This window comes from Mastigoproctus giganteus, chromosome 5, assembly GCF_048544385.1.
Source record: "Mastigoproctus giganteus isolate SK-2022 chromosome 5, ASM4854438v1, whole genome shotgun sequence".
Lineage (NCBI taxonomy): Eukaryota > Metazoa > Arthropoda > Arachnida > Uropygi > Thelyphonidae > Mastigoproctus > Mastigoproctus giganteus.
In genome coordinates, this window is record NC_143579.1 from 187903409 (window position 1) to 187916791 (window position 13383).

The 13383-nt window shown below is 36.3% G+C and overlaps 1 protein-coding gene across 3 annotated transcripts in view; it reads left to right on the forward strand.

Annotated features, from left to right (window-relative positions):
- Positions 1 to 13383, forward strand: part of PhKgamma (phosphorylase kinase gamma) — a 318732-nt gene that overhangs the window by 30747 nt on the left and 274602 nt on the right. For all 3 annotated transcript variants that reach the window (XM_090374302.1, XM_090374304.1, XM_090374303.1), the window contains exon 2: positions 8069 to 8249. In XM_090374302.1, the coding sequence (XP_090230428.1) occupies positions 8152 to 8249 (98 nt within the window). In that variant the 5' untranslated portion in view covers positions 8069 to 8151. The remainder of the gene's footprint in view (positions 1 to 8068; positions 8250 to 13383) is intronic.

Here is a 13383-nt window from a genome sequence, read left to right on the forward strand (position 1 = left end):
ATACTTAAAACTTTTGATATATCCTGTTTTGCACTGTTTCTCTTTGTTCAAATTGTAAACTTCAAGGACTTTTTTAACTCATTGCAAAATGGGTGCTTTATCGCAGTATTGTTAAGCATTATGGAGAATGGGTCAGCACTGGAGAAACTGCTTCACCATAGTCAAGAGGTGATCTTCACCTGAGAAGATTTTATTGTGCATTTGGTGTTATATGCGGGTTCACTGACAGTGAAGGGTATGGATAAAGTGAGCAACAGCTCAAGGCCTTGCACCTATAGGAGCCTCTCACTGTAATTTTTAAAGTGAGATTATTGTATAAATGTTTAGGAATCAGCAGTCCACAGAGCCCAGTGCAAAATTCTATAACATTATTGTGGTTTAAAAAAAAACACTTGAACATGAAATTACTATATGTACTGTAATACAAACTTTCAAAGTAATTATGGCAAAGGTAAAGAAAGCCAACACAAGAACCACTGGAAACTTTGATAAACTTATACTGGGCAAACTTGTTTCCGCCTACCACAGTTTCTCTTTGCATTTTTGGTAAACAGATGGTACGTGTTATTGGTAGTGGCGGTAGAAGTTGATAACGATGTATTGATTAGTTTTTTCTCATTATTAAAAGCAGATTATTGGAGTTCACGAGTGTAATGCCTTTACGGCTGAAATTTACTTACAGGTACACTCTTCAGACTGCCTCAGTCTTATGGCGTTTATTCTCCCATCCCTCTGTTTTAAAATAGGAAAGCAACTTCTATAGGCGGTGCATGTTGTCAGTAGCGGTAGCAGTCAGAGAGAGAGAAAACTCGATATCCATTTGCAAAACACTATTAGCAGTCCATAAGATGGAACCTTTCTCAGAAGGCCCTCATGGGTAGCACAGTTGGTAGGATCACCATCCTCCCTAAAATGGGTGGAAAAGACCTGAGTTCAAGTCCCATCGATGATGGGAAGAATTTTTATGGGCTTTTTCACAATGTTTTCGAGTTAGTCTGTCTCAGGCTAGGATACCACAAATGGTTTTTTTCTTTCAGAAACTTGTGTTTTTTGTCTAACAAACAGAAAATCGACTTCAGAACACATGCAATTTACAGACATTATGCATGGAGCAGTATGGACTTAGTGACTGATGCTCCTAAAATCCTTCAATAACAACTTTCTTAGAAGACCTTTATGCCAAACACTATAAAAAGCCTTAAAAATGTTTCAATAAGTGCCTCACAAGGTTTGTGTAATATGCCTCTATGGCGGTCTGGCCTTTCTGAACATAATCCACTGGCGACACTCCATCAGAATCCAAAAAAAAAAACCGATGCCATCACCTTGTAGAAGGAATTGACTTGGCCAAAGGAAGTTTGCTGGGTCTGTCTCAAACTGATGCAATTATTCACTTCTCTTGACAATCCTTTTGTGTTTTTTGATCTGCTGTCAACAACTTTGGGACCTGTTGTGCTGACACTTTTTTTTGTAGTGGGAACCTCTGTTATTCTGTGTTAAAAACATTCAGATGAGATTCCCTAGACACTGGCAATGTACTGAAATGTCACTTGTTTATCACTCATTACCATATCATTCACACTGTCAACTTCTGGAGTGATGGATGTTGCAGGTCTTCTACAGCATGGGTCTTCTTCCAAACTCCCCTGCCCTCATTTAAATTCTGCTGCCCATTTCTTAACTATGGAATAGGAAGGGGCATTCTCCCCAATGTTGTAATCATATCCTCATGAATTGGCCTTGGCATTAGTCCCTTTTTTCTCAAATATTGGATGATTGAACAGTGACTGATTTTGTACTTCTTTCCTCATTCACATAACTTTGTGCCGACTGGGCTAGCAAGGTGGGTAAAATGCCTGCCTGGCAACCCAAAGGTCGTGGGTTCGAATCCCGCCTCGGGCTTGGATCACAGTAAATGCAAAAACTTTGGGAGGTGCATTATGGCCACAGAAGCCGATGCACCAACAACTAACAAAAAAAAAAAAAAAAAACATAACTTTGTTGGCTCCAAGACCTGTAATTAAAAAAAAAAAAAAACATTATTGATACTACATAAAACTTGGTCAGTTATATTTGAAGTGTTATACGTTAAGTATGGGGCTTAGAAGGAAACAGGCATTCTGTGTGTTATCAGACACTCAGTCTAAAACACTGATGGATCCAATATCTTTCTATTTCAGAAGATTTAGGAGAAATCTGGTTGTCCTGCCTCCCTAAAATCCACTCATGCACACCTTCTTGGTTATGATAAGCCCTGTTACGTCACTTAGGTGGCAATGAACGTATAGAGTGGTTCTCTTCAAGATGCCTGGTCAGTGTGAAGAGGAAAAGACCAAACCCTCCAGCACATGACAGTAAGATGAAACAAATGATCCTCAGTCCCCAGTGGCTTTCACTCCCCCCTCTTACGGCAGCGAGAGGATCAGAGTGGAAGCAGAGGGTGCTAAGAATCTCTGGGATACGACCAGGCTGCCATGCACGGAAATTGAATTGGCCTGTTACAACGTAAGATCGCTCATCAGTGAAGATGGGATATTAGAGCTGGAAAAGGAATTAGAAAATGTGAATTGGAATATCATTGGTTTGGCTGAAACAACAAGAAGAAATGAATCACTTATAAGTTTATCAAGTGGAAATCTGCTGTACACCAATGGAAACAGTGAAAGGAACGAAGATGGAGTTGGCTTTCTAGTCCATAAAGATACAAACATTTTGGAACTTTAAAGTACATCACCAAGAGTGTCAAGACCACTACTCGGGATTTCTTAGAGGTATAAGCTAAAGGTTATAATGATTTATGGACCAACATCGAGCCGTGATGATGAAGAGGTTTAAGAAATGTACACCGAAATTGAGAGTCTTCTAGATGAATAAAGTCGGTAATGAACACTTTTTTCAAGAAAAAGGTGAACAGAATGTGGACATGGAAGAGCCCAAATGGATGTTACTGTCCTGAACAAGGTTGGAAGTGATCACAGAATGGTAAGATGCACACTTGATATAGATGTAAGAAAAGAAAGGAAAAAAACTGATTCGAGTAAATAATACAAAGGTCCTTGAGATAACAGAAAAGTTATCCCAAGTGATTCATTTCTTCTTGTTGTTTCAGCCAAACCAATGATATTCCAATTCACATTTTCTAATTCCTTTTCCAGCTCTAATATCCTGTCTTCACTGATGAGTGATCTTACGTTGTAACAGGCCAATTCAATTTCCGTGCATGGCAGCCTGGTCGTAACCTAGAGATTCTTAGCAGTATATACTGGAACTTAAGAACAAGTTTGAGCTTCTGCACACTGCTCAGGACCAAGATATCGATGAGGAATATTACAACTTTCTGAAAGTGATAAAATCCAAGAAACCTATAGGTAAAAAGAAATCCAAAGAAGAAAAAATTAGTCAAGAATCACTTGTTACGACGAACCGAAGACGACAAATGAAGAGCAAGAAAAACACTGACAAGGAAAAAATTGAGTATACTGAGTTATGCAAAGCCATTAGAAAGAGACTCAGAGAGGACATAAGAAAATTTAACACAAGAAAAGTAGAACAAGCATTTAAAGGAAAACAAAGGATTTAAATCAGCAGCCATGAGCAGTAATACAGAAAGACAAATGATACTGAAACTGAAGAATAGCGATGGTGTACTTATAAACAGCAGAAAAGGCATAATTCAAATAGGAGAAGACTACTATAAAGAGGGAATGATGCCAGCAGTGGAGAAGATGGATCACAAATTAGTAACACATACAACATACCTGATATCCTTCCTGATGAGGTAGAACATGCATGGAAGAAAATGAAGAATCAGAAAGCCCTGGGGGAAGGTTAAGTTACCGTAGAATTGTTAAAATTGGGAGGAAGAGACATGACACAAACTGGCAAGACTCTTTACAAAATGCCTTAGAAAAGGTGCAATGCCTAAGGAGTGGAATAATGCAATCATAGTTTTGCTGCATAAGAAAGGAGATAAATCAGAAATTGGAAATTATAGACCAATTAGCTTGTTATCCCACATCTACAATTTGTTCACAATGGTCATTACTAACAGATTAGAAAGAATACTTGATGAGAATCAACTGAAAGAGCAAGCTGGCTTTAGGACAGGATTCTCAACTATGGATCACCTTCACGTAATATCACAGCTAATGGAGAAAGCAAATGAATATAAAACACTATTATGCCTGGCATTTGTGGGTTATGAAAAAGCATTTGACTCTCTACAGCATAAGGCAATGTTTCGAGCACTGGGAAGACAAGGCATAGATACCCCCGTATATTATGATTTTGAAGAAAATATATGAGAATGCTACCTCCTTTATTGGACTAGACAAAGACAGTAGTAAGTTTAAAATTTAGAAAGGAGTTCGACAAGGAGCCACAATATCTCAGAAGTTGTTTACTGCTGCCCTTGAGGTAGCTTTCAGAAGATTAGATTAGTCACAGAAAAGAGCCAATATGAATGGAGAGTACCTAAACCATTTACCGATTTGCAGATGACATTGTGGTCATAAGCCATGATCCCAAAGAATTAGAGGAAAATCTTAAGTTATGCAGAGTTAGTAAGAATTTTGGACTAAAGAAGAATATGGCTAAAACAAAAGTAATGATGAACAAGTATGCCACAGAAAGGGATATAATGATTTGAAGGAGCAGTAATTGAAAAGGTGGTCATATATCGATGGGTCAACTGTTGATGATCCTGCTCAGGTAGCTAACAAACTAAATGAATATTTTGCATCGACATTCACACATGAGGAGTTATTTAGCGAGGGGAAAGCCAGAGGTGTAATCAACTCTAGCAGTAAGCTAGAGAATCTTGTAATAACTGTGAGTAAAGTGGAGGAGAAATTGTTGAAGATAAACACAAGAAAGGCACCCGAGGTGGATGGGATCTATCCAGTTATATTAAAGGAGGCAGCAGAGGAAGTAAGCAAACCCTTAGCCATAATTATGAGAGCTTCCTTGGACTCAGGGGAGGTACCCACAGACTGCAGATGTGCAAATGTGACCCCAATTCACAAAGGAGGATCAAAGGCTGACACAAGTAATTATAGACCTGTGAGTTTAACTTCTGTTCCAGGAAAATTAATAAAGAAGCACTGCAGGATCATTTAGACAAGACTTCAGTTATATCTCGGACACAGCATGGTTTTGTTAAGGGGAAGTCTTGCCTGACCAATTTGATTGGATACTATGATGCAGTCACAAAGGAACTGGATGCATGGAATAACTTTGATATTATATACTTGGATCTTAGAAAGGCTTTTGATACTGTTGCACATGGAAGACTATTGCACAAATTGGAGCAGTGTGGCATTGGAGACAAATTGCTGCTGTGGATAAAGGGGTGGCTGAGGGGGAGAAGACAGAGAGTGGTAATCAATGGACACTGCTCGTCGTGGACTAATGTTATTAGTGGAATCCCTCAGGGCTCAGTGTTGGGTCCATTATTGTTTTCTGTATTTATAAATGATATGATGACGGTATATCAAACTTAATGTCGAAGTTAGCATACGATACAAAGGTAGGCAGGGTTGTCAAGGACACTACTGACACTATGCTGCTGCAACAGGATCTGGAAAGGTTGAGCAGATGGGCTGAGAGGTGGCAAATGAAGTTTAACATTGACAAATATAAAGTACTACACATGGGAAACAGCAACCCCAGAGCAACGTATCAACTCTGTGGTACTACACTGACAGTGGTAGAGAATGAAAGGGACCTGGGGGTAGTTGTGCAGGCAGATATGAAGTTCTCTGAGCAGTGCAGACGGGCTCTAAGAGTAGCTCATGGTGTATTGTCAATGATATATAGGAATTTTTCTAGCAGGGATAAGGAGGTGATTATTCCCTTGTTATAAGGCAATGGTGAGACCACACCTAGAGTACTGTATACAGGTCTGGAGGCCTCATTTTAAGAAGGATGTAGAGCTGCTGGAACGAGTACAGAGAAGGGCAACAAGATTAGTGAATGGAACAAAGGGGTGCTCTTACGAAGAAAGGCTTAAGTTTTGCAAATTACAGTGTCTGGAGACTAGGCACCAGCGAGGTGATCTGATAGAGGTGTATAAAGCCTTGAATGGTTTGAGCATGGTCAATGCTGATGGGATTCTTCCTCTCGCTCAGAATAATCACCTGAGAGGGCATAAATTCAAATGGAGGAAAGACAGATGTAGGATAGATGTGCGGAAATTTGCCTTTAGCCAGCAGGTGGTTGGTTGGTGGAACAGACTTCCATCCCTTGTCGTGGAAGTTGATAGCCTGAATAAGTTTAAGGCTCAACTGGACAGGTATTTTAAACGAACAGAGGGGTGAAGTGGAAGTGCGTTTTTTTTTTTTTTTTTTTTTTTTTTTTTTGGCTGATGCTGCATAAGCTTGCTTTCTTGCATCAAATGCCTCTACTAATGCTAATATTTATCTGGGACAAGTCTTTAGCTGTAATAATGATAAATGGCTGGAAGTCAAGAGAAGAATAAATTTTGGATGGATAGCATTCAGGAAATATAGTCACACACTGAGGAGCAATATCCCAATTTGTCTGAAACGTAAAATAATTAACCAATGTATACTCCCCACCATGACTTATGAAAGTGAAACTTGGGCACTCACCAAAAGAATGGAAGAGAAGTGGAGAACTATATACAGCGAAGAATGGAATGAATTATATTGGGAATCAGACTGTTAGATAAGAAGAGAAACACATGGATTAGATAGCAATTATAGATGGACTAAGAAAATAGCAGAATGGTACCCAAGAGGAGCTAGAAGAAAACCTGGAAGACAACGGAGATGGATAGATGAAATTCACGAGTTTGTGGGTAGTAAATGAAGGCCTCTCCAGCAACTTTCCAGTTCCTTCTGCACAAAACAGAAGGAACTGGAAAGTTGCTGGAGAGGCCTTCATCCTGCAGTGGATCGAAAATGGCTGATGATGATGATGACGACGACACTAAGTACAGAAATGTTTAACATGTTCTAGTACCCTTTCATACTGAGGCCACAGACTCTTGAACTCCTCCCACTCCTGTACTGATTCTTCAAACATGATATTTCAGAATGTCACTGCCTATAGTATTATTAAACAGGAAAGAAAAAGTGAATGAAAAAAAAAAATTCGTATGTGACCCTATTAAGTTAAAATTGGAGTTTCATTCACTGATATCAATCAATTGTGACATGAAAAGATCTAGTGACTGATGAATGTTTAAAGCTGTTGTTCAGTATACATCTGTCCATGGTCTAATCTAGTGGTTTTCAACTGGGATAGCGTGGCATCTTAGGGTGCCGCAACAATGTTCCAGGTGTGCCATGTAATTTGGGTTTAAGTTACTTAAACTTATTATTATTTTTTAATTTATATGTTTATTTCATTATAAAAAATTGTACAATATGTTTTTAATTTTGTGGTGATCTATAATTGATGTTTACTTAGTACTTCTATATAAAGAATAAAATTATATACTGTATATATATAATTTGTATTATGAAATGTAATTTTTATATTTACATTATTTTAATAAATATTATATAACATATATATTTTTTAATATTATATATCCGTATATATATATATATATATATACAGAGAGAGAATCGGATCTAACAGGCAGAAAATTGAGTAGGGGTGCCGCAAAATAAAATAAATTACTTAGGGAGTGCCGTTTTTAAAAAAAGGTTGAAAAGCACTGGTCTAATCCTTGTGCCTGCCTGTAAAAAAGATGTCATATATCATATATACCAAAATCCATCTGTGGACATTAAGGTTCCTCCCCCCCACCTCCCACTCAAAAAAAAAAAAAAAGCAAGCAAGCAGAGTTTTACAGATTAAGTAATTTAATTACTGAACATAATATATATAATAATATTATTATTATTATAATAATATAATTTTAATCTTGTGACATCACACAGTGTGAGGTTCACACTGTGTGTGTGTGTGTGTGTTTTTTTTTCAAAATATTATTTATTTTATTCTCTAGCATCTAATATTGTTTATTTTATTCTCTAGCATCTAATACTGTTTATTTTATTCTCTAGCATCTAATATTGTTTATTTTATTCTCTAGCATGAAAACTTGTGTTAGATCTACTGGATTGCTAATGTGCTAAAGAATTAAATGTGTCCATTACCAAAATTAATGTGCATCTGATGGTTTCACCAGACAAAGAAGAGGGAGATGATCTCCCAGATAAAAATGTAGCCAGGGATTTTTATTCTAAATATGAGCCAAAAGAGGTTCTTGGGAAGTAAGTGTTAAATCAAGCTGCTTCTTTATTGTGATTAATACCTTTTCTTATTAATAATAGAATCATTAATTTGTATCTGTTTGGGCTAATTTATGTACTGTATATGGTGGGCAGTTATTTAATGAATATAATGAATTTATATAATGAATATAATAAAATAAATTATGGATGGTAAATTTGAAAGAGATTAGAACAGTATATTTTATTGTACATATTCATCCTGTGATATTTTCTACCAGTAGTTCTATAAGAGTCATTTGTTCCTTTTCTGCTGATGTTTGACATTCTGCCAACATTCGACTCTATTTTTGTTCTCTGCTTATTCTTCTCTGTGATCAACATGCTAAACAGCTTAACTGAAATACGTTAAAGAAAAATAAAATTAAATTAAATAAAAGCAGAGTGAAAAACTAATGATGAAAAAATATCATAATGTATAAAATTTTACATTATGTTCATTCAGAAGAGAAGAAAAGATAAGATTTATAAGTGCAATAAAATTATTTAAAATATTCATACCTTTTAAATTTTAAGTCCTTTTGAAATGTTTTATTTTTAAATATTTTTAAAATACTTATATCAAAATAAGTTGAAATGGTAAGGTTTAGTGAAAAAATAACTTTTTTTTTTTGGTTAGAGCAGCAGAATGGCTGAAAACTGAATGAAGCACTGCCTTGTTTTTATCAAAGCTGTTGTTTAATTATCATCATTCAGTTTGTTATGAATAATTATAAGTAATTATAAGTTATATATTATTGAAAATACAATAATATATTGTATTTTCAATTGTATTTTAAGTAATGGCATAATTGAAAATACAATAATATATATGGGCTTTTGTGATGGAAGAAAACAGATCTAGCAATTACCCTTTTTGGAAGTCACCCACAGGTTATAACTACTTATTTATTATCAAAAAATGAACTACTGCAACACTTCATATAATTAGAGCTATATTATATGCAGTGTCTGTTATGATGGATAAAATTTTGCAGTTTATTTCTCTCTCTCTGGCGCCTCCGTAGCCAGGTGGGAAGGAGCAGCAGTGCGTAACACACGCTTCTTGATTAGACCGGGGTTCGATCCCGTCACCACCAAATACGGAGGATGCGGAAAGGTCAGGGAATGACCACCGCGTATTCCCGGAGCAGTATGGCCTTAGTTGCTAATGCTCCTAAAAACCAAATAACAAACAATAACAGTTTATTTCTTGATGGATGTCATTTGTGAAGAAAATTTTTCTTATATTTTCTGAAGTTTTTTGTCATTTTTAGAATTAGTACTGCATTGTTTGGGTATATCTTCCAGTAGTTAATTTCTTGTTTTATTTTAACTCACCCCATTGTTTTTATAAGCTTCTGCATTGTCAGAGGTTTCTTCCTCATTTTCACTTGCATAAATTATATTCAATTTTGGATACTGAGGAAAAGCATACTTCACTCTTTATAGGCACTTTGTATGTAGTATTGATTAGTTTGGAAATTTGATATGGTGTCAAAACCTCTGGGAGTTGAATTCATTGTTCCTTCCACAAAATAGCACTAATAGTACCAGAAGAGAGAGAATTGTCCAGTATTAAATTGAAAATTGCACCAGTACCTGTATCTTGAAAATTGAAATGGAGTACATTGACAGCTTAAGTTTCAAATTCAGTGTGTGTGTGCCATATATATGGATCTATCTGGGCAAGCTAATGATAAATAGTGGGTCTAAAGAGACTTTGAGTAATTGAGGGTGAGTTTGACTTCTGTGGTAGGGAAGATCATGAAGTCTGTGATTAAGGATGCAATTAATAACTATCCTGACAAGAATAGTCTTGAATAGGTCCTGGCATGTTTTTTTTAAGGAGATGTTATTCCTGGCTAATTTAGTTACTGTGATAAGGTCATTAAGCAGTTGGATGCACGTAATAATTTTGGCATTATATACTAAACTTTAGTAAAGGTTTAGATACTATCTGCCATGGATAGTATCCAAAGCTTTTGGATACCACACAAATTTAATTTCATCAGGATGGAAGAAAACTAACATTGAAAGAAAGAGTTGCCATAATATTATGTTCTCATAGGGTGTGAGTATCTCATAAATCTGTTAGAGAGAACCTTAACTGGCTACACCTATAGAGGCTACACCTATTAGTGAGCATTTCACAAGAATCAGAAGTGTCCACAATCGCCCTGTAGCAATAGACGAAGAAGCACTACTAATGAAGAAGACACAATAGCTGTGATTGAAAAAATTATAATGAGCCCATGAAGTTCGCAAGAAAATTGTCACAACAATGTGGCAGTAGTGTATATCACATTCTAATGATTAACAAATTCCAGTTGCATAACATTCAACTTGTACTGGAACTTCTGGTGATATATGGACTATAGGGGACTTGTTCAGAGATGTCAACCACTGGTGTTTTTTTTATTATTATTATTATTTTATTTATTTATTATTAATTAATTAATTTATTTATTTATTTATTATTTTTATTTTATTTTATTATTATTTTATTTATTTATTATTATATTTTTTTTCTTTCTGCTGGTACTCAGGACTGGGCATCCTGAGTATGGGATTGCTGGCATCCACTGGTATTGCACTACCTCCAGTGGATGTAGTATTTTAGCGCACTACTGAGGCACAGATAGTAGATTATGCCTGGCTCCATGTGCCTTGGGACGGGCATCAGGTAGCAGTTGCTCAGGTGTTGGCTGCTCACATTTCAGGCCCTGTTTACACAGATTCTGTAGTTAAGACAGAGACAATTTGCGGAGATGGACCAGGTCTTGGAGCCACTACAAACAGACCACATACATACACTCGTACATAAATGTCATTGAGTGTGCATACATGCATTTCTTTTACACTTGAGAATTTTGTGTTGCATTTTACAATTTTGTAAGAGAAACTCCATTTTCTGCTGGAGTTTCTTACATAGGTTCGAACGATTGTAAATAGAGTGTTTATGTACTTATGTAAATAAATGAATAAATCAATATATAGGGGCCTATATTTAAGGGAGGCAGCAAAGGAAGTAAGCAAACCCTTAGCCATAATTATGAGAGCATCCTTGGATTCAAGGAAGGTCCTCACCGATTGGAGATGTTCAAATGTAACCCCAATTCACAAAGGGGGAATCAAACGGTGATCAGTATTACAGACCTGTGAGTTTAACTTCTAGGGAAAATAATGGAGTTACTGGCAAAAGCAGTAATGCAGGATCATCTAGACAAAGCTGCAATTATGCTTAAGAAACAGCCAGAGTTTGTAAGAGGAAATTTTGTTTGACCAATTTGAATGGATACTATGATGTGGTCACAAAGGAACTGGATGCAGAAAAATAATTTTGATATCATATATTTTGATTTCAGGAAAGCTTTTGATTCTGTTGCACATAAAAGACTGCTGTATAGATTGGAGCAGTGTGACATTAAAGACAAGTTGCTGCTATGAATAAAGGGATGGTTGATTAGGAGAAAACAGAGTGGTAATCAGTGGACATTGCTCTTCATGGATTAATGTTATTATTAGTGGAGTCCTCCAGGGTTCGGTATTGGACTCATTGGTGTTTTCGATATTTATAAAGGCATATCAGGCTTATTGTCTAAGTTTGCAGATGATACAAAGGTTGGCAGGGTGGTTAGTGACAGTAATGACAGTATGCTACTGTAATGGAATCTAGAAAAATTGGGCAGATGAGCTGAGAAATGGAAATTGAAGTTTAACATTGTAAATGCAAAGTACTGCATACAGACAGTATTAATCCCAGAGTAACATACCAACTGTGTGGTACTACACTCAGGGTAGTGGAAAATGAAAAAAAAACCTGGCGGATAATTGTACAGTCGGATATGAAATTCTCTGAGCAATGCAGATAGGCTGCCAGAATAATTCATGGGGTTTTGTCAATAATATACAGGAATTTTGCTAGCAGGGATAAGGAGGTCATTATCCCATTGTATAAGGCAATGATCAGGCCATACCTTGAGTACTGCATACAGGTTCAGAAGCTTCATTTTAGGAAGGATGTAGGCTTCCATATGTTTTTTAAGAAGTGGATAGTCTGAATAAATTCAGGGAAGACCTAGACAAATTTTTGGAGGAGATGGACAGGTGAGGTGGGTAGTACTTTTTTTTTTTTTGGCTGATGCTCTATAAGTTTGTTTTTTTGCATTATTTGCTAAAACTGATAATATGGGACAATTCTGTAAATGCTTTTTTACAAGATGAATGTTGTTTAGTGACCGAGGCCTTGTTTTATCATAAATGGTCATGTCAGCAGTCATAATTTGAGCTAGAGCCAGTGAACATCAAATGTGGAGTGAAGCAGTATGCATTCAACATGGTGCATGAGTAATGGTGTCAACAGGGACATATGCTAGTTGGATCCTACTTTTTTAGCACTACTGTGATAGAGAAAATAGTTTGAGATAATGCAAAAATTTTGTCAATTATTGCTTAATTAATTAATGCAGATAATGCAGATGGGGCACTGGTGATGGAACAAGGATTGGCAGCTGGGCATTGCTCCAGGGGCTCATACTTCACAGAGGTCCTGTGAAGCAAAAAAAAATATGGCAGAGAGGAATAGAAAGAGCCATTGTGCTGAAATTATTATTTTACCACAGTAAGGTTAATAGATATGTGATGAGATTAACATTTTATTTCTGGAAGTGTATTTCACATTTCTCAAGTGGTCAAATCATTATTAGAAGTTTATACAATACCATATACAGTAAACCCCCGCTATTTGCGGGGGTTACGTTCCCGAGAAATGCCGCGAATACCGAAAACGCGAATACTGAGTTACGGCTCCCATAGTAATAAAGGGGTTCCGTTCCAAAGTATGAAATATATAAGAAAAACTAGTCTAAAATTTTGTCTATGTATGTATTATATGTACCTTCATAATATGACTATGTACATAGACAGTACATAGTGAAATGCAAGCATAAGGCATCGAAATGAAAATAAGAAACAATTTAATATTAAATGTAATATTTATTAGAAATTTCAAACAAATCTTTCAAACCAGTGCCTTTGCTAGCTAAAAAACTTATCCCGCCAGTGCTATCACCAGTTTCGCTAAAGTGTTGATAAAGGAGTTTTGCATTTTCACGAATGATGAGTGAACTTAACG